At 29.4% G+C, this 22496-nt stretch overlaps 3 protein-coding genes and 1 non-coding gene across 5 annotated transcripts; 2 read left to right on the top strand and 2 right to left on the bottom strand.

Annotated features, from left to right (window-relative positions):
• Nucleotides 1-993: 993 nt before the first annotated feature.
• On the bottom strand, nt 994-1065 carry TRNAH-GUG. Its single transcript has one exon. It is a non-coding gene; the product is annotated as a tRNA-His (tRNA).
• Nucleotides 1066-4614: 3549 nt separating this feature from the next.
• On the top strand, nt 4615-5484 carry LOC113873599 (zinc finger protein ZAT5-like). Its single transcript, XM_027511787.1, has one exon. It carries the CDS (start codon nt 4615-4617, stop codon nt 5482-5484), a length of 870 nt encoding a protein of 289 aa, XP_027367588.1.
• A 4885-nt stretch (nt 5485-10369) lies between these two features.
• LOC113873140 (tankyrase) lies at nt 10370-12621 on the top strand. Its single transcript, XM_027511137.1, has 6 exons — nt 10370-10645; nt 10895-10986; nt 11065-11143; nt 11248-11342; nt 11487-11582; nt 12119-12621. The coding sequence occupies exons 1-6, from the start codon at nt 10459-10461 to the stop codon at nt 12194-12196; spliced, it is 627 nt and encodes a 208-aa protein (XP_027366938.1). The 5' UTR covers nt 10370-10458; the 3' UTR covers nt 12197-12621.
• A 578-nt stretch (nt 12622-13199) lies between these two features.
• Nucleotides 13200-16742, bottom strand: LOC113872503 (ras-related protein RABC2a-like). 2 transcript variants are annotated; one of them, XM_027510102.1, is made up of 6 exons: nt 16538-16742; nt 15937-16005; nt 15728-15793; nt 15147-15268; nt 14253-14381; nt 13200-13560 (listed from the first exon to the last, which is right to left on the bottom strand). In XM_027510102.1, the coding sequence occupies exons 1-6, from the start codon at nt 16674-16676 to the stop codon at nt 13450-13452; spliced, it is 636 nt and encodes a 211-aa protein (XP_027365903.1). In that variant the 5' UTR covers nt 16677-16742; the 3' UTR covers nt 13200-13449. The 2 variants fall into 2 exon arrangements, with proteins under 2 accessions (XP_027365903.1, XP_027365904.1); XM_027510103.1 differs by lacking the exon at nt 13200-13560 and adding an exon at nt 13918-14014.
• Between the last annotated feature and the right edge of the window lie 5754 nt (nt 16743-22496).

A 22496-nucleotide genomic window follows, 5' to 3' on the forward strand; every position in this document is an offset into this window, starting at 1 on the left:
GAATTTTTAACTAAAATGATTATTAACTAAAATAATATTTTACTTAATTTTAAAAATATTTTACTATATTTTAAAAATAATATAGGCTCCCGATCCTACGCTAAAAATTAAAATGATTGATGATTGATGATCGTATGTATTAAAAGTTAAATAACATTTTATTTATATTATAAATTATTTTAATGAATTTTTAACTAAAATGATTATTAACTAAAATAATATTTTACTTAATTTTAAAAACATTTTACTATATTTTAAAAATAACATAGGCTCCCGATCCTTCGCTAAAAATTAAAATGATTGATGATTGATGATCGTATGTATTAAAAGTTAAATAACATTTTATTTATATTATAAATTATTTTAATGAATTCTTAACTAAAATTATTATCAATTAAATATGTTAGAAACTAAACTAATGTTTTACTTAATTTAAAAATTATTTTAATAAATTTTTAAAATAACATAGATTAAAATGATAATTTACTTAAAAATTAAATGTGATTTTGAATTTAGATTTCACTTTAACATGTCTAATCAAAGGCGATGTAATGGAGAAGTTATTTGAGCCAGTTATAAAGGCTTTTAAACTAAAAACACTTGCATTTATTTACTTCATCTTAACAAATGAATGACAGAATGAGCAGTAATTTTACCACTTAGTCAAATGTTACATCAATTTGTAGTTTTCGTCTTATTATTCCTTTTCTACCTTTAACTTTGATTTATTGAAATAAAAAGCATTTAGCCACCTTCAAATAATAATTAAAAAAAACACTTTTCAAAGCATATGGCTTTTATTGTTAATTTAAAAATAAAATATTAAATTATCAATATTTTAAAACAAATTTTTTTTTTGTCATATGGGCTTTCTGGTGTTTATGTTTATTCTGAGATATGTCTTTTTGTCGTAAGATAGAATACCCTCTTTTTTACCTCAAATTAAAGCCAATAATATTAGTGACATTTTCTTATGTAAGAAATTTAAAAAATTGTGGCTGCTGGGATTCGAGCCCAGGTCTCCACGGCCACAACGTGGAATTCTTACCACTAAACTACAGCCACAAGATATAACATATTATTTAATCTTTAATGAAATGTTGAATGAAATCGTATAGTGTCATTTGCTCAAACTTTGGGTAACATGTTTTATATTAATCTAACATGATATCAGTTAATTATCATGTCAGCCACTTATTCTAATAGTTGTTATAGTATGTGGCAAGGACGCTTGGCAAATAAAATTATATGTAAATTAAAAAAAATAAACTGAAGATTTTTTTTATAGGCAATGTAATGCCAATATTGATCGGGAATTCCCTAAAGCATAAATAAATATGCTATGCTTCACAACTGAGATAAACCAAAATATTATCTTTTTGTTTTTAAACCAAAGTCATTCTTATATAGCTTACTGAAACAACCAAAATATCAATTACCCCTTATAAGATAACCAATTTATGGCTAACGAAACCGTAGTTTTTTGGATCTTAATTTTTTTGCGACGAAAATTATTTTTGAAAAATAATTACTCTCATTATATTTTTCAAAAAAGTAACTGTGTTATTTTCTTACAATAGTTTAAACCAACCATGTAGATCATGCTTTTACATAGTTTTAAATTATTTTTAGTCAGAAATTATATGGTGTTTTCAAGTCCAAAGGATCCAAGATTATTCAAATGGCACCGTAAAATTCAAACATGACCTTTGATTTTTGCTCCATGTTTGTATGCCAGAATCAAATGGTATTAGGGGTAAAACTTAATAAATTGGCGTACATCTAATAACATTTCTTATTAAAAATAATTTTTTTAGAAATTAATCCAACTATTGATTCTTATAATATTATTATAAAAATTATGTGTGTAAATTTTTACATAATATAGATATTTATAGATGTACAATTCATAATAGCTATTTACTAATATTTTAAATAAGTTATCATCCATTAAAATGTAGTAAAATAATGAAGTATCAATTAGTATTCAAATTATGTAAATTTTATAAAAATTTAAAATTAAAGAATTAAATTGATATAATTTATTTTGGATTAAAAATTTATTAAAAAACTCATTTAAGATTTAACTAACATATTCAGTACACTGGTTTCCAAAACTTACTAGCGTGGGTAGTGTGTGTGTGTGTGTGAGGGTGATTGACTGATAGTATTTTACGTAATCAGTTAATAGCGACCCAAAAGAAGAAGTATGTAACACAGTATATAGCTCCATAAGCTCCATCAGTTAATAATCCTAGTAATATTATTTTTACTGTTAACTAAAAATTATAAAAAATATATGAATATTAGTTATTTTCATTTTTAAATAAACCTTTTTCGTCCTTTTTTAATTTTTAATCAATTTTAATCGACAGTCAATGATGCGTTAGAGAAAAATGTATAGGAGAGTATATAGACGCAATTTATATCATACATTCATGATGATTAAAAAAAAATAAAAATAGAAGCGCATGCCTTTACTTTTAACAATAATAATAGTAATGTTCACACTATCTTACACGTCCCAATCTTACATTTTTTTTTAAAAATTTGGCTACGTTATCAATTTCAGTAACAATTAATAATAAAATATGATATATTAACATAATTCGGTGAGCGTTGATGGCAAATTATATCTATGTCTATCTATCAGTGCAAATTAATATAATCTATACTCAGCACTGTTGGTGATAAATCTCATAAAAATTAAAAAATAATAATATGATAAAATATATTTATTTTCACATATTTTCTTAAAAACATATATAAGTATTAAACTGTAATAATTTTGTGAATATTATCTCGTGCTCTAAAATTCAAACCACTAATGGTGGAATGATGCATGTGATCAAGTAGAATATCATACACGGGTATGGGAAGCATGTTATTCTTTTATTAAGATTATTAAGCAGTGAACAAGATGCTTTGCTTTAAGCCACTAACTGCAACTAATATATACCTGATGCTGGCGTTGGCTGTTACGTGCCCAAGACAAACCCTCCATTCGATAAGAATTCCATACGCTAAGAATCTCTCTTACCCTATTATCTCCATATACTCTATACCTTACACCTCCAATTGAAAACCCCTACGGCATAGCAACCGTCCATGCACGTATAAAACTTTTGGTATAATGTTATATTAGGCCTTATAACTTAGCACTAACTTCTATTCAGCAAACTGCATAATAAACATGTATTATTCAAATATTAAATGAAAAAGGTAAGATAATAATAATTTAGTCATTTAGTTCATGAATGAGCGATCTTATATTTTCTTAAATCCTAATGTCATTCCGATCATTTGAAAAATTTAAGTAATAAAGTAATTATTCCGGGACAAATTAATTTAGGAGAGGAAAAAAGGTAGCTGACCCTTTATAGCTAGAATATAAGAATGTAGTTTCGTTGGTATGAAAGCCCCTACAACACAATTAGTTCACATTTTAATTAACTAGAAGAAAATATGGATGATCATCATGAGGTTGTGCATTTATTGATTGTACTAGTTAGGACTAAAGGCGGAGTCACACTCTGGATATATAGTATATAAATTTTATTATTTAAGTCACTAAAAATTAATACTAAATATAATATTATGATTTATGCCAATTTTTTATAAAGATTTTAAAAAAATATACCGTTGTATAAAAAAGATAGCTTTAAGTGCCTATTATCAGTGATACAATCAACATATTTTCCGTAACATATAGTGCTTTTTACCGACACCAAATGATTGGGAAAGACTATGAAATATGAATCACATAATAGAGTGATGCATATATCCGGCGCGATTGTTGGATTATTGTCCACTAAGGCAGTGACAAATGTCGAAATAAGTGGTTGGGGTCAACTGCACATGAATTCCCTTCTTATTGCAAGTGCATATAGGTACTATTAATCATGAAGTCATGGCTCCAAGCTAAAATAATAATTAATAATACAGCATAATCTCGCTTCACAAGCCATAAGGATCGTGTCCAACCCATAATTTCCATGCTTAGAGTTTGTTAACTGATTATTAATTCAATTGGGCTCAAAATTAGTTAAATTAAAAGCTGTACTGCTATATAAACAAAGGAAACTATGTACATATTAAGAATGAACAGAAACACAAGCAAGAAAAGCAAATAATTAAAAAGGAGATAAAAAAGTGAGGTGAAAGTTTCAAATTCTGTGTGGTTCCAGGCTTGCAAACCGATTCCAGAAAGGAATCGTTGAGAAAAAGTAATGGGTTTGCTTCAAAGCCAACCGAATCTCACTTCTTGCCTCGCCTCATCATACTTCACATTGCATCTCTCTCTCTACACTTCACACCTGTCTAATACAATATTATCCTATCCCTACTATATATATAACTTCCAAGGTTGGAAACGCAAGTCTGGCAAAACCAAAACGCGGTTGTATACTATTCAATTCACGGACTATAACCTTTTGCCTCTACTTGAAACCTTCTCTCACACCAGCCACAAATATATAATTAACTCCCACTCTCATCCATTGCATCTTCCATCCCTCACACCCACATTCTCTTCTCTCTTTATTCACTTTTCTCTCTATAATATATTTGTTGTCACTCGCTCTTGATCACCTTGACACGTACAACAACCACAACATGCATGTCCAAGAGGAATTACTTGTGGTTTCCAATGATCACACACAAATGATCATCAAAGGGAAGCGCACCAAGCGTCAAAGGGCACCATCCCCTCTTAGGCTAGCCATGCCTTCAACCCCTTGTAGTGTTGGTGGAAGTAGCACTAGCACTTCCATAGGACTTGATAGTGCCACAACCTCACCCACCACCACAATTGAATTGAGGGAAAGAACCGAAGAAGAGGAAGACATGGCTAATTGTCTCATTCTCTTGGCTCAAGGTAATCATCACGTGGCTGCACCTACACCACAACGTCACAATAACAATAATAATAATAAGTCAAGCCTATTACTTTACCAATGCAAGACTTGCAACCGATGCTTCCCTTCATTCCAAGCACTTGGGGGACATAGAGCCAGCTACAAGAAACCTAAGCAAAACGGTTCTTTCACAGAAGAAAAGCAAGCGGTTACTAGTTTTGTGAAAGAAGAGGTTGATCATTGTGACCCCACCACAAGCACCACCCTCTCCTTGCAAATATCAAATAGGGTTAACTTGTGTAGCAGCAACACTGCTACTACTTCTTCTACAACAAAATCTAAAGTTCATGAGTGTTCTATCTGCGGTGCTGAATTCTCATCTGGGCAAGCCTTGGGGGGACATATGAGGCGGCACAGAAATTTTGTCAACACATCTACAACAAAGTCTATGAGCAGTGGAAATATTGGTGGTGGTAGCCATGAATCGCAAGAGGCCAAGAAACCCTTGAAGTTTGACTTGAATCTTCCAGCACCAAAGGAAGATCAGAGAGAATCCAAGTTTTCGTTTCAGCCTAGAGAAAACGTTATTGTCTTCTCTACATCTTCTTTGGTGGATTGCCACTACTGAGGTTCAGCTAAGTCCTTTCTATAATTTACTTAACCTCTCCAGGAACCAATTTGTATCAAGTGACCTTATTGTTATTTATTTATTTTCAGTTAAGCTTGTAAATGTCGATTCTTACGATTCATTCTATTGCATACAATGAAAATTGAATTCATTCAGTCGGTGAATTATGAATAAAAACATTCACAATTTCGTAATTTAGTATAATTTATTGTCATGATGCGTATTATTTTTAAAATTTCGTTTTTTTTTTCATTTTTTAAATCCTGATTGACTATCATCATGCATGTGAATCAGAAAATAAAATTATGATCCCTTCAACATGGATACACCTTTGGTAAAAAGAGAGGAGTACAAAAAGAAATCAGGATTCAAACAGGAATTGACGAAGAGCAAGCTCAAACTGTACAGCAAACAAAAAGAAACTTGACAGGAGTTCGCCACCAACAACACCACAGACTGAAAGTTATCCTTTAGTTTCCTTTATGTCTTCTCTTAATTTCGTGTGCTCAAAAGAATAGTTTAATGAAACTCACCCCAGAACAAGGGAGAAAAGGACAAAAGAAAAGTTGGCAGGCAAATTAATTAGTACCAAAGCAGTTGCCTAATCTGCAGACCATAAAGCAAATTTCCGCGTTATATCTGTGGAATCACCCGATTCAGTCACAAGTCAAACAGAAATAATGTTTGAATAATTTGTCGTATCTTTTTTTAGCGTGTAATATGACACGTATATACAGAGAAAATATACAAAATAAACGAAATAGCACAAAAATAAATAAAAATTACAGCATAAGTGTTCCAATTAATGGTACAAATAACAATTTCAAGTCAAAGCTTAATCGCTGCTGTTTATACTGCGGGGTGTAACTAGTACTCTTCTTCCCGGTGTGAGGTTACAATTTTCTATGGGAGAAAATTTATGTATTATTTTACAAGTGTTGTTAGTATTGTTAATTAATTAAAATTAAAACTTTAATTTTAATTAATAAACAGAATTAATAATATTTATAAAATTGCATCTAATTTTTTTAATCACTGTTTCAGCGAAAAATACCACACTTTTTTTTTACTTAATTGGTTAAATAAATAATATTATCTGCACATTATATTTTACGCCGTTTTATCGTACGTAGGGATAAACAAAAATGCATGTAAAGTTTAAGAGGAGATAGTGCCCCAATTTTCTGGTCATGACTCATTTGTCAGCCTAATCATCGTAAAAGCTTATTTTAATAATCGCTGATAGACGAGAGTGGTAGAGCTGAGATTTCTAATCACAAGCCCACGTAAAATGAGTAACCGGTCAAGTTATTAATTTTAAAATGAGTAAACGACCACATAAAATGATCAAATAAAACTTAGTTTATTTTTTTAATTTTTTTATTTTGTAAAATGAAATATTAATAAATAAATTTTAAAATTTTAAGAATTAAAATGTACGACTTATACTATTTTGAAGTCTAATTTAAAAATTTACTCGGCATAAAATAGTCCTATGTTTTGGTAGTTTGGAAACTTGGAATAATTTTTGGGATCTTCCACGTCACTAATTACTGTCTCTTTTTTCAAATTGCAACGTGTTCCATGAATCTAATAGTTAAGTCTTTGTCGTCTGAGAGGTAAAGAGAAACGGAGATGGTGCAATTCCCCCACCTTCATTTCTCTCATTAATATTTTGCTTATTAACGTATACAATTCTTTTTTTTATTATAGCATGAATTTCATGCGAGTGAATTTAAGGAGTTATGAAATATTTATAAAAGTAAATAAAAATTTGATAAATTAAATTTATACTAATTTTTTTTATAAACATATGCATATTTTTCTTGCTAACTTTTTTGAGATAGACATAAGAGAAAACACAACCACGAAGAATTAATGTAAAAATTCTAATTTAGAGAATTGTGACACATAAACTTTTTTCTTAACCACCTTAGTATACTTAATTTTTTCAAGGCAACTATTTAATATACGTATCTTATGACACTTTGAAATAATAGTATAAAAAAAAAGTTAAATATAAATTAAAATGTTTTTTATTGATGTAACTTGAAACAAAAAATACCTTAGTTAATATATAATTTTGACCTTTATAACTTTTTACAAACATGAATAATGTAGAATTTATTTTAAAATACTTGATTACTTTAACTGACTCGAACAATTTTCACTTCCATTAAAATATATATATTTTTTGTTTTTATTGTCTACACCAATAATTATAATTCAAAATTAAGAACTATCAAACTTCATCATAAAAAAATATAATACACATCTCACATCAATTGACCTGTATCATTATGTGTGTTATCATCATATATATTTTTATCAATGTCAACTAATACTCATGTGCTATTATCATACATCTTATATTAATGTTAATTAATATTTATGTATTATCACAACACACTTTATATCAATATCAATTGATGTCCATGTGTTATCACCACACACCTTACATTAATATTAATCAATGCATGTGTATAATTATAGATTTGTTTATAATAACTTATTATTTTCCATGACACTATGGTAATATTATGATAATACACTTCTCATCTTTTTTGAGAAAATCTCTCCCTCCTATAACGAGAGAAATATTGTTAATATCTATCTTTTATTTAAAAAGATTTCACTACATTTCTTAACACTTGAAAGGTTGCAAATCTTGTATCACACTTTTTTTTGACGTGGAAAATTAAACAATTCTAAAACCATAAAATATAATAAGAATGCAACATTCTATTGAACCAAAAACTTTTGATACTATTGTTTAGAAAAGTTATAGATTTTTTTTAGATCCTACTAGAAATAAAGAAATAAGATAATATATTTGTAACATAAGAATTAACATAAAAATTCTAAAACTAGAAAACAAACTATAATCATTATCTAAAAATAACTATAAAATAACAATGTAATTATCACATCACTTAAACTTTACTCTTAACTACAATTCTAATAACTCACCTACACTCTTTAAAACAACTACCTAATATACATATGACAATAATCTAAAATAAGAATATAAAAAAAAGTTTAAAATAAATTTAAAGTGTTTTTAACTAAAGCGATTTGAAACAAAAAACTAATTTGAATATATAACCATGATCTTATTGCTGATCACTTTTTCCTCCGTAAATATGTCATTGTCATTTTATAACTCGTTTAAATAAGTTTTATATACAAGATAAAAAAAGTTTTATATAAATAGAAATCAATATTTTTTGTTTAATTATATAACAAAACAAATTCTGAATCATTTTAACTAATACTTAATTTTTCATCACCGTTAAGCATAATAAAATATTTATAAATTATCATAAAATTATGTTACATAAATTAGAATAATTTTAAAGCTAAAATTGTTAAATTCGTGATTTTATGTGATTTGATTTTATTAAAAATAAAATATTTTAGAACTTTTATATATATATATATGTATTGTTATATATATATATATATATATATATGTATTGTTAAGAATAAGGGTTAAGAGCTTAAGAAACAAAATAAACTAAGGAGTGGACTTAGGGGTCCAGCTGCCACACCAATTTAAACACAGAAAGGATAGCAAATCATTAGAAGCTTTCTCAAAGCTATAAAAGGAGGAAAGAGATTTAAAACTAAATTTAACTAATTTATATGCACAATAATAGACTTAACAAGGCTAATATTATCCCTAATTTTACATATGACATGAAATACAAAGTAGGAAGAGCTATAAACTTGTTGAATGGTTTGCAAAGCTTCCATCTAACATAAATTTTGATTAGTATATTGTAAAAATACTTGAAAGCTATAATAAATGTCCCATAGCTTAACTTCAAGGAGAGTGCAAGGGAGTAAGAAACCGACCATAAAGCTAAAAGCTATAATAGATGCCCCGTAGCTTAGCTTTAAATTTGTGCAAGGGAGTAAGGAGCAATAGGAACCGACCATAAACCATAAATTAACAAATACTCATACAATAACACATAATATATTTCTGAATATTTTTTTTTTCAAGATATATGTCGTAGTTTAATGAATACATTAGGGCTAGTTCAAGTATATTTTCGGCTCCGAATAAGAAAGCCCAAAAGGTTGAAAATAGCGATACTGAAGGGCCCAAAACAAAATGTACTACAAACCAGCCCGCTTGCTGAGATAACAAGTACGGAAACAGTGGATCGAGGTTACCGATTACTTTTTACTTAAATTTACCTATTTCATCACTAATCAATAATCATTGCTATCTTTTATTTGAAAATGCCCCTTTTATATGTTTAGTGTTGCTTTTTATTTAATCATTTTTATTAAAATATTATTGATATTATTAATTTAGTTAATTGATAACAAATTATATAAAAACTATTTTAAATATAATTATAGATATTTTGGATTGGTGATATCTCCATTTTTTTTATTTCATCTATTTATTATAATATTGTAAATTAAAAAATAATTTATTATTTTATAGTAAATCTGAAATAATTTCTTAATCTGGAGTTTTTTTGCCACGTGGATCAAATTTTCGCCAAACAGCTGACGAAAGTATTAATTTTTAAATTTTTTAATATTTATTTCGTTACAAAGAATATGAAATATGACTTCTTAGAACGATTATATTAAAACTGCTCTTATAAGTCTATTTTAGACTACAACCGCTCTCTAAAATAGACTTATGAGAGCAGTTTTAAATTAACCGCTCTAAAAAGTCTTATTTTTGTAGCAAAATAGATATTAAAAAATTTAAAAATTAATACTTTCGCAAATTATTTGACAAAAATTTGATCCACATAATAAAAGAAATCTCAAATTAAAAAATTATTTTAAATTTACTATAAAATAATAAATTATTTTTTAATTTACAATATTATAATAAATTTGCCATTGGTTCCTTGTTTTTCACTCCTAAAAGGTCATTCCAAATAAGAGAGAGAAAAAGAAGAGGCGGCGTCACAGAAGAGAGGGAAAGTAAAGTAAGGATCAATGGCAGTTCCAGGGAGGCGCAATGGCATGAACGACGACGAAGAAGACTTAGACGACAACGCTCTTTTCGAAGAAGAAGGTCTCCTCGAACTCGAACTCGAAAACGACAGCGACACGCCTCCTCATCTCCGTGACCTCTCCGCTGCCGCTCAGCTCGGGGACCTCCACGCCCTCCGCCTCGCTCTAGGTTCTCTTCTCTCTCTCAATTACCTCTTCAAAACTTCAATCCAAACCCTTGCAAACCAGATAATAACGATTTTTATATTATATGTTACTGGAACAGACGATTAACATAATTTGGAACCGATGTGCTTCTCTTTCTGTTACATTAGAGGAATAATTTAAATCTATTGAAGGTTGGCATAATTGGCAGTGAAATTTTCAAAATTATCAACAAAAATAACTAGTAGTATGGTTTGGTTTTCCATAATTGCAGATAACTTGAATGGCAGTATCGATGAGCCTGTGGAGGACGGTGATACAGCTCTTCATTTAACATGTTTATATGGCCATTTGGCGTGTGTTCAGGTTTATTATCCTTGCTTGTTCTTGCTTTCATATGATATTATTGCCCAACAGGTTATGAATTATTGATATAAATTGCAGCTGTTGCTAGAAAGAGGAGCGAACATGGAGGTTAACGATGAAGATGGTGCAATTCCTTTGCACGATGCTTGTGCTGGAGGTAGTTTGAGTTTGGAATTTGAAATGACGTTCTGAAAATTTAACTGCTTTTTTTTTCTTTGGATGAGGTTTTTAATGTTATTTGGTTTTGGATGGCTGTATCAGGATTTATCGAGATAGTTCAACTGTTTCTTAACAGAGCTAATGATGCAGAACATATAAAAAGAATGCTAGAATCAGTTGATTCTGAGGGTGATACTGTGAGTGTTTTTTTATGCTTCGAAAAATTTGAGTTCCTACTGCTGATGCCAAAGTTGATCAAGCATACCCATTGCTAACCGTATTCAATCATGTTTCGTGAATTTCTCTTGATTTTTTCTGTATCATTGTCTTGTTTCCTGCAGCCTCTCCATCACGCCGCAAGGGGTGAGCATGTTGATGTAATTAGGTTGTTGCTGTCTAATGGGGCGTCTTTGACAAAGGCAAACTTGTATGGAAAGGTAAGCTCTTAAAGGAATTCAGGGCATGTTTTTGCTTGAGCAAACATTTTTTGTTTTTACTGATAATTATGAAAAGATGAGTGCTAGGAACACAGTGTCTAATTTAACTCTATCTAACTAATTCTCTCTTAGTTGTTGGTTGAAATTTATTAGGAACTACAAAATAATGAAAGAGAGTGATTTAATTGAGAGTGCAATTCACATAGTTTTTATGAAATTTAATAAATTTCAACTAATAATAAAAAATGTATTTAAAAGTGTGTTAAAGAATCCATTGCTAACATTTCTTTTATAAAAATATTATCTTAATTTTTCTTTGTTTCTGCTTTTAAATATTTGCATATGAAATTGTCAAAACATTGTTTTATTGTTTTTATTATTTTTCTGTAAATCTTCATAAACATTGAAAAGTAAAAAAAAAAGGTAACAATTTTGTAATTATCAGCAACAGCAGAAAATGTTTTCTCAAGCTAAATAGGTCCTAGTGAATTAGGCCATTCTGGTTTTTCATTAATTTCTAAAATAATTTTTGGCAGACCCCGGCAGACTTACCTGATCAGGACACGGATGCTAAGAGGCTGCTCGAAGCTGCCGCTACTGCCATGGCATGTTAATGGCGTTAGCATGTTGGTTAGTAAAAAGATTTAGATTCATTTTGGCACAGACGTTACACTTTTTGGACCATACAATTTGTATTACATTGCACTCTGTTTTCGAAGTTCAAAAGTGATTTATTGGAGGAACACCTTTGTGAATTTTAACTTTGGAGAGATAAAATCGAGGATTCCCGGATCGAGTTATTTATAGTGGAGACCTTGTTTGCTTACACTAGTTTGCATTACATATATTTGCTCTTCAACATGTCACTGAACTGAACTAAGACTGGATAGTTATACTTCTCGTTTAATTGGTTTCTTAAGCATAATTTTGAAGGTTGTCCTTTAATTATATCATAGTCTTAAGTTTGGTTATCATTTATTGTTATTATGTTCAATTAAATTCGAGTAATATATAATCAGGGCGGTGTTTGTAATTTTTTGAAATTAAGGAGAAAATATTCCAATTTTTCTTCAAGTTAAATGTTACATACACGTTGGTGTTGAAGCATAAAATGTGGTTGTAAAACTTGTGACAACGCGTGTGCGCCCATTGTCCAGTTTGCGTTGCACTGAATTTACGTGAGCATGTTGTACTGAATTAAATTCTTTTTATTTAGTCAGCACCGAGTTAAATTTTGAAATTACCATATTCACAAATTGAAAGGTTCGATACTACAAGAATTGATTTAGCAAGAGTTGAAAGTTCAAATAATAAAAAATGACGTGTGTGAGAATATTTTTAAATTATGAGGATAATTTTTGTTCAGATGATAAATTATAATTAATTTTTAAAAGGCAATGGTTTGTTAGCACTCTTCTTTTGCTTTTATGAGTGTTTGAGTGATATTTTAATAGAATAAATAATGGAAAATGAGAGATACACACGAAAACCCTAAAGAAACAAGTTTTGGCAGCTCCCTCGCAGATTTTAACATAGCACGTGTCAGTTCATCTCTTAACATGTTTAAATTGATAGGTAAAAAGATGCAGCAGTTGCATAATATATCAGGATTGACTATGGAGTAAAATATATCTTTCGTAGTTGCACAAAGTTGTGGAGATTTGAATAAATAATAGGCTGGAAACAGTAACAGAAGGCAGCGAAATTTACACAAGGTATTGGCACTGCTGTTGCCAATTGCCCATTTACATTGATACAAGTAATTAAGCAACCAAATGACACCAATAGGAAATCACGGAAAAAGCTTACATGTACAAATATCAGTCCAAGATGTGCTAGTTATGATTCAGTGTCCACCTTACAGCAATTAGGAACAACAACCACCAAATTCGGATGGTTGTGGTTCCTGTTTTTGCTTTGAAATACTCCTTTTTACTGCTGTTGATCCTTCTTCCAAAAGACTAGGAACTTCCATTATCTATGAAATGGTATCATATTTGTCACTATTGAAAAGGAAAAGCAATGCACAGCAAATAATCTACAAGAGATTTTTATTCATGCAAGAATACCATCACTTCCGTTCATAGTTCCACTCTTTCAACATTATGATTACCTCTGAAGAATTCAGTGTAAATTTATTTCTTAAATTCAGATGAAGAATTCACCCTTCAAATCCTATTCTCACTGATCCCTAAAACAAACATTATTCACTTAATTTATTTTTGTAGATTGTCCATTAAATCACTGGCTAATAGACCCTTTACCTGTTGAAATCTTAAGAATTGAACACACATGCCACTTATTTTTGTAGATTGTCCATTATTCAATTAATTTATTTTGTAGATTTTCCATTAAATCACTGGCTAATAGACCCTTTACCTGTTGAAATCTTAAGAATTGAACACACATGCCACTTAATTGAAGTAAATAATCTGTACAAATAAAATGATTAGAGACCATTCTTCTCTCACAACGGAGCAAAGAAAACTTTTTTTCCCTAACAGGTCGAGACTGACATAAAAAAGATCTTTGATTTTCTGTTCTTTTATCATTCAGATTTGTTACATGCTTAAGTTACTGTATTCAGTGTTTCCCCTACCGTCAGTTAATTGGAAAATTGACTTTTTTACGTGAAACAAATGTCATAATAAGATGCTTCTAAAACTGTACCTTTAGTGCGAGTTCCTTGAAGCACATCTCCACATTTTCTAGAGTTTTGGCACTACATTCAAAAAACAAACATCCCAACTCATTGGCAAGCGCTAAACCCTCTTCTTTGCTGACAACCCTTTCAGAATCCTAAGAATAGAGAGATAAACTATTAAAGTTATTCAACAGAATACTTGACGACAAAAACTGGAAATTAGGAGAAGTCTATGTTCTATAATTTGATTGCACAAAAAATATAAAGCTAGTGTCTACAAGTGAGGAGCCTCATATTTAAACATCTTAAACTGCTGTTAACCACAGGCTCAGGTTGCTTGACTACATGGAAGGTTCCAGATGACACCTCTTTTCTGTCTAAAGTCCATGCATGTATAATCCCATTAGGTCAATATTCATTGAATTGTCATGGAATTCGTAAAAATATGCTATATAAAGATGGAGTGATGGACTCAAAAGAGTTGAGATGTCAATTCTCATATTATCTGGCTAAAAAATGTAAGGATCTAACTTTCTGATGGATGTCATTGTTCAATCATAGTGATAGTGGAAGAAGCAAGGAAAGTTGGTATAAGCATTAAATGCTTGTATGGATGTACCGACCATATGCAAGACAAGATCAAAATTTGATCAATTTTAGTTGGTTTCTAAGTTAGTCTTGCTGCTTGCACCTAGAAAATATGACTAATAACGAATTCTACAAGTGTAACTCATGACACAGACAGAACTTGAATATTGCTTCATTATCGTAATGCAGAGTGCAAACATGCTCAGAGCCACATATTCATTGTATTTTATAATCAATTTTCAAACATTTCATTGAGGAAAAAAATCATGGTAGTTACTTATTCATTTCCTTGGCTCAGACATTAATGAGCAAGACAAAAATACCAAACTTACTCTATCAACTTTATTTCCTACTAGCACCTTCACGCAATCCTGATTAGTAGAATAGAGTTCCACTTCTTTAGACCACACTTCTGATAAGTTTGTAAAGGTGTCTCTTCTTGTTACATCATAAACTATAAGAGAAAAAAAAAAAGAAACCCTATAAGTAGAAACCTTGAATTTATAAGATGTTCACTAGCAATGATTCAAAAACATGCATATCTTGCTCATTAAAAACTGGTTATTTCAGAAGCCTCACCATGAACCTAAGAAAACGATGGTTACAGATTCTTCAAGGAATCAAAAGGACGCAAAAATAATGGCAAAAACTTCCAATAAATATCAAGCAACACTAGCAAATTTAAGACCTATCTAATAATTGAAACTGCTTTTAACGCATGATCCATAACAAATGTTATAATTCCTTGTAAATGCTTATCATATTCCCCGAGTGCAGGGTTCAAACTTCATCAGATGTCCCAATAGGGTCTATGAAATTAAAAAATCAAAATACAGTTCAATACACGTCGCAACCACTGAACAGAGACCTCTAGTGCAGAAGAAAAATATTTTCATAAGTCATTTTAGCATACCAAGAATGATTCCTTGCGCTCCTCTATAGTAAGAACTAGTTAGTGTTCTGAACCTTTCCTGCCCAGCTGCAATAGATGTAATGTATACGCGTCAATATATTACTCTAATCAGTCATTTAGGTCAATGGACAAGCAATCCACATGATGCCAGGAACTATAAAAAAGTCTAATTTCATGAACTAAAAGCTAAGGATTTAAACATTTATTACCAGTGTCCCAAATAGTTAGTTTCAATCTCTTCTCACCAACTGTGAGCAGCTTGATCTTAAAATCAACCCCTACATAACATAGAACAATAGAAGATAAGAACAATTGCATCAGCTCATATTAGAACTAAAATCTTATAAAAAAGAAATCAATTCAAAAATTCAATGTCAATTCCAATGACAAAGAAGGAACAAAATAATAGAACAGTTATTTTGTACAGAATGATATCTGCCAAAGTATTAAAGCAAACTCAATATTTAAGGACCATGGATTCAATCATCACAGACCAAAAAAAAGGAGAGAAGAATCAGTGTTGTTTGGTCTACGACAGAACAATTGAAACCCACTTAAGAAGTTCAAACTTCAATAATTACTTACTGCAAACCATGGATCAACAACCATCATACGACAACGTTTGGTGGAGAACACTACAAGATTGCTTTGACAATAATATCCCATGACTGTTTGAGGTTGAAGATAGTAATAACAGTGGTAAAAAAAACAAAAAATAGAATATTTTTTTCATGGTTTAGGTGCAAAAAAAATTAGTGGGGGGAAGTATGAGATAGAAAGAATGGATTTTTGGAAGCAGGAATGAAATACCAATAGTGGGGGCAATATCTTCAACAGAATTGGAGATGAAGCTAACAAGTAGGCTACTTTTTCCCACAGCAGAATCACCGATCAGCAAGATCTTGAAGGAGAGATCATAGCCACTGCTCTGACCAGAAGAAGAACTCATTCTCTGCCCTGAGTCTGAATGATGATGATGATCACAATGAAGTGCTTTGCAAAAGAATGTTTCTAAAAGGAACCTATGAAAGTGGAGAGAGAAGGAGAGAGAGAAAGAAAAGAAAGGAGAAAAGGGACCCTGTAATGAAATGCAATGGGGTATAAACTTAGCAGCATCTTTCATTTATTTGCCGTTTGAGAGAGAGAGTGAAATAGAAGCTAAAGAAAACGGCTATCTTTGCCCGAGTTCACGAACAATATGATCAGGTGACACCACAACAACGTATATATTCTTTTCTTTCTTTTTATGTAATCCTTTTTGTTTTTGGAATTATTCTTGTCACCACTCTTTTTGTTCTTATTCTTTTTCTCTTTTAATCTATGTAGTGACTCGTATTTAGGTCTTACATGATGGAAAAAGAGAAGGAATGAAAAATAGAATGAAGAACGGGTGAAATGGATAGCGAGAAATTCGCACTTACAATTTATATTTTTCATTTTAAATAATTAAAATGATTTAAGAGGATTATTTTCTAATAGAATGCTTATTTTTCTTCATGTTTATTATAATTCCTCTACAATCAAGAGAACGATAAAAGGAAAAAAGAAAAAGATTTGTAAGTTAATTGGTTGATGTAATAAGGAGAGATAAAAAGAAAAAGGGGTTGTAAGAAAATATAGCGAAAAGAAAAAGAAATGCGAGTTAATTGGATAATATAATAATAGAGATAAAGAAAAAAAAATGAATTGTAAGAAAATATAGTAAAAATATGTTTTGAGAATATTTTTTTTTCTAAAATAATTTTGTAAATTGTATATGAAAAGTAGGTAAATTACCTAATCAATATAATAAAAATTAATCTATTGTCAAATTTATTTAGTATGTATTTAAATTAACATACTTTGAGATTGCAAAATTTATTGGCAGGTTTTTAAAACTTGATTATTTCTTTAAAAAAATTGTACTAGTTATACAAATAAGTACACAAGTAATTAAATATGTTTCAAAATAGGTCAGTCAAGTAATGCTTGTTTTGGTTAAAGTTAATAAAATGATGTTACTACCTCATTACCTCAACAAGTGGCTATGTCTAAGTGATTAGGTGCTCGTTTATTTTATATTTTGATCAAATTAATTTTAAAATATTAAATATGATTTTGGAATGTGTGTTTTGATACCTGAATTTTCATGACTTATACTTCTTTCTTATATTGTGAGTAATTTTTGTCTAAAAGAAATTAAAATTATTTTTATTCATTTCTTACAAATTTTTTTATAATTAGGAGAAATATAATAAAAAAGAGAGAAATATACGATAAAAATATATAATATAATTAAAAATAGAGAAAATAAATTATAAAATGATATTATCAAAATAGAATAATTCTAAAAAATAGCAAATAGTAAGAGAGTGATTTAAAAGTGATTCCTTCCACACTTGAATATATTAATTATATATAGACATCAATTACATCTGTATACTTTTTATCATTTAATATTCTTATGTAAGGTGTTAAAGAAGAGTAACGTATAATAAGCGTTTTCCAGTTACTCAACCAATATTTCCGGCCGTTTATTTATTGTTTTGTGAGGGTTTTTTCTTTTTTTCGGGTACATAAATAATAAAGTGGCTCAAGTGATAAAGTAGAAATTGTAATTGAGGCTTTCTACAATGATAATGATTGAGTCTATGTTTTTTTTAAGAGTAATTGTGAGGGGGCATCTACAGTACCACTAACTAGGATAGAAGGATTAGTCCTATATTTAAATAATATTATAAGATCTATAAAAACCAAAAAGAAAAAAAAATTCCTCTTCAACGTATAGGATGTAAAACAATGTTTATAGTATTTATCGTATCACGTTAGTATATCAATTGCTATTATATCCTAATATTTAAGATTTAGTTTCTTTTAAAGTTAATTTTTAAGATAACATCAAAGTAGAGCTCATAAAATTTGGCTTGTCCCATTTTTTCTTTTTTGCATGAAAGTCTGATAAAATGTAAGGTTTAAGTTTTAAATTTTGAATTCACGTTAAATTTAAATATTTTTTGAAATCTAAATTAATCAAAATTAATGTGAATTAAGCACATAAAATTGACAAAAGTTTCATAAAAAAATCAAACTCTATCAAGTTTGGATATCATTACGTGAATCTAAATTGAATTCAAACTATTTTTAGCTCCACCTATTAAAAAGGTCATTGCCCATAATAGTTGACAAAATGAACTTGATAACTCATTTTGCAAGCTCCACATTGTCTTAATGACTAATTATATATATTTTTTAAAATATATAAAAAATTTAATTAAAGTAAGTCATTTTATTTTATAAATAAGATAAATAAAGACATATATATATATATAACTAATGATCAAATGTTTTTATCTTATCAATATTGTGGTTATGTTAGAATAATGTCAAGTAGTAGCTATTATAATAGAAGGTACTAAGCCACAACAAAAGTGAAGAGTATTAGATGATATTAATGACAATAATAATGAAGAATAACATGCACCAATGATAGTACAAGGTGCTTTGGTTATAACAACAATAAAAGTCATTAGGTGATAGTGGTGAATGGTGTTAAGTGAGAGTGGCAGTAAAAAATATAAGATAATAATGTCAGCTATAGGAATAATAAAGGATATTAGATGATAGTATGGATGACGTTAGGTAATTGTGGTAGTAAAGGATACTCCTATTAGATAATAACAATGAAGGGTGTCAACTATCATTGCAATGGTAGTAACAATAATATATGAAATGATGTTAGATAATAATAACTATAATAAAATGTTGAATAATATTATCAGAGATGATAAATTGTTTTTTGAATTATGATGACAACAGTGGTAGAAGTTAACTAATGATAATGATAAATAGTTTAAGCAAAGATGAGATAGAAACAAAATATTTTCTTTCTCTTTTTTAACCCATTACCTTCTTATAATGAGATTTATATTAAAACGATATAATAAACTTATTCTATTAAGTTATTCTTACTTTATTTACCAAACTAGGCATTATTATTATTATAAATAATATTTTTAAAAGAATATCTAAAAAAAATGCTTGTGGTTAGGAAGACAAAGTAATAGTGTAAATAGCTGATGGAGCATATGATATTGATTATCCAACTTTTCTGCGCTGCCGTTTCCGGAATGCGGGTGGTTGTTCCAAAGTCTACACCCCACGAGAAGTGTGATGGTGACATTGGGAATGGTTTGCTTTGAAAGCAATGCTCTTCACAAGGACAATTTACTTTTGCTTTTCGGCCAAATCCAGCACTTGATTTTTTCTCATATTACAACACCCTTTTAAGGTTATATTTATAATTTGCTGCTACCTGGTACCTGCCAAATGGTAAAAAGTTCAAACTAAAATTTACCCGTTTTCCGTAGAAAACAGTATTAGCCTTTGTTTCTCATCCCACAAAGCTATACCAAATCATTATGCAGTTCAGATGTCTTCACTTTGGTTAAGAGTCTGAATTGAATCTGATTCCTCATGTTCATGGCCGTGTGTTCACGCATCCTTCTGCGTTCTTTTTTGGTCGAGACGCATCCTTTTAATTAATAAATATAATTTATTAAAAATATTATAATTTATATTTTAAGTTTTATAAGATAGAATTTTTTTAAAAGAGATAAAGTCATGATAGGTAGTACTTAATCAATTTTTTTTGAATTCATGAAATCTACTTTGTAGTTAAAATTAAAATAATATAATTAAAATTAAAATTATTTGATCATTTTATAATTTTTTAACTTAAAGTTAGTTTCAATTGTATTTGACACTTTTTTTTTTGTTTTAAGTTAAAGAGAAATCTTATAAAATGAGTAAACACTACTATAATAAGATAAATGTTTTTTAAAATTTAATTATCCTTAATAAAATAATATTATTTATTAAATTATTACAATATTTTAAAAAAATCATAATAAAAAAAATTGGGACTTACAGCAAGGACAGTACCGGCTTTAGGCTTGTAAGACAAAACAAAACGAAGAGTTTGAATTTCGAGTGGGCATTGGGTGCCCGACTAGTTTGGTAGAATTTTTTTATTTTAAAAAAAGGAGACAATACTCAGTTCAAGGCATGAAAAGCCTCCAAGTTCAAAGAACATATTGTCGTATTTCACTCGGCTAATGCCTTGAGTTTATAACAATAATATTTGGTTTTATATAGTTGTTTTTTTTTCAGTTTTTTTTAAATAAAAAATCATCTAAGTTAGAATATTAACTATAAGAAACAAATACAACAGAAGTATAGAAAAAATTGCTCCGATAAATTCATAATCCAAGTATACAATGTTGAGTGTTAGCAAGGATTCATTTTACTACTTTTTAAAAGAATTATAAATTAGATAATGATGAGATGATTATTTCATTAACTTAACGATATTTGATACGAAGTTTCTTAGTATATATATATATATATATATATATATATATATATATATATATATATATTTGTTAAGAACACATATGTCCTTTGTTCTGCAATTAAAGTCTGTAATTCTATCTTTGTCTATTTTTACGTTCCGTTATGATATTTTTGATGAAATTACAAGCTCTTTGTCTATTTTTACGTTCCGTTATGATATTTTTGATGAAATTACAAGCTCTTTTTTATTTGAAATGAGAATACCTGCAATGATACTCCCATGGTCAAGTAAGTATTTGGTATAAAATAATAAATGTTATTTAATATTCTGTAATTAACTTTTTTATTTGTCTTTTTTGTTTTTCTTTTATAGTCACTATATTGAGTTAATAGACTTGGTGAGTCAGTTTTGTATTAATTTTTTGATATTTTAGATAATTAATCTTTTTTTATTAGTTAATCATAATGTTAGTTTATTCTAAGATGACTGAAGGGGTGTTGGTACCCTAAGACAAGACCAACGGGGTTATTTGGCACTTTTCGTTCAACAGTAAAGCCGAAGAGATTGTTAGCACTTTTTGTCCAAAGATAAGGTTAAAGGGGTAGTTGATACCCTTTGTCACATGACAAAGCCGAATGAGTGAGTAATATCTTTTGTTTTAAGATAAAACTAAAAAAATACTCAGTTCTACTTGGTTACGAAGTGACTGAATAGGGTCTTATCTGATATAGTATCATTCGTCCTAAAATAAGACTAAAAAGATATTTGATTTCTTTTGTTTTTAGAGTGACCGAATAGGATGTTATATAATATAATATAATATATAATAAAAAATATAACTAATGAATTTTAACATATAATAAGAAGAAAAATAGGAATGACATTCCTTTTTTTTTTTTAAAAGCAATTAGGAACGACGTTGGAATTCATAAGCTTAGCTCGTGACGTGGGAAAGCATACATATGTAAATAAACTGAAATCATTTCCTTCTACACGAAAGCGAAATGACCCTTTTTGACACTAAAAAAAGACAAGCCAAATCTTGGCCTTCAATGAGGCATATTGGTACCCCAGATGCAGCCAATAAGGGAACCTCGCGTGGAAATATGGCCCATAGACTCATGGGGTTAAGGGGCACTATCAAAATGGGGTCGCCATCAATACATGGCCACACAACCAAACATCGATTCATTTTTATTTTGTAAGGCGTGGAAGGTCAATTTCTTCCTTCATTACATTTTGTTTTTCTTATACTTTGAACCCAAAATGTGTCTTTTCCCAAGACATTTTTATTTCCCAGCTGCTGCTTTTGATCGATTAAGACTATGAATCAGGTTATCTTTGTAAAGAAAATGACCTTCTTATTGATGGAACTCACATTATTTTTCCTCCTTTTTAAAGAGGCTTTGTTGTTAGCAGCCCCCCCCCCCCCCCCCC

This window comes from Abrus precatorius, unplaced genomic scaffold (assembly GCF_003935025.1).
Source record: "Abrus precatorius isolate BTA unplaced genomic scaffold, Abrus_2018 Scaffold7, whole genome shotgun sequence".
Taxonomy (NCBI): Eukaryota; Viridiplantae; Streptophyta; class Magnoliopsida; order Fabales; family Fabaceae; genus Abrus; species Abrus precatorius.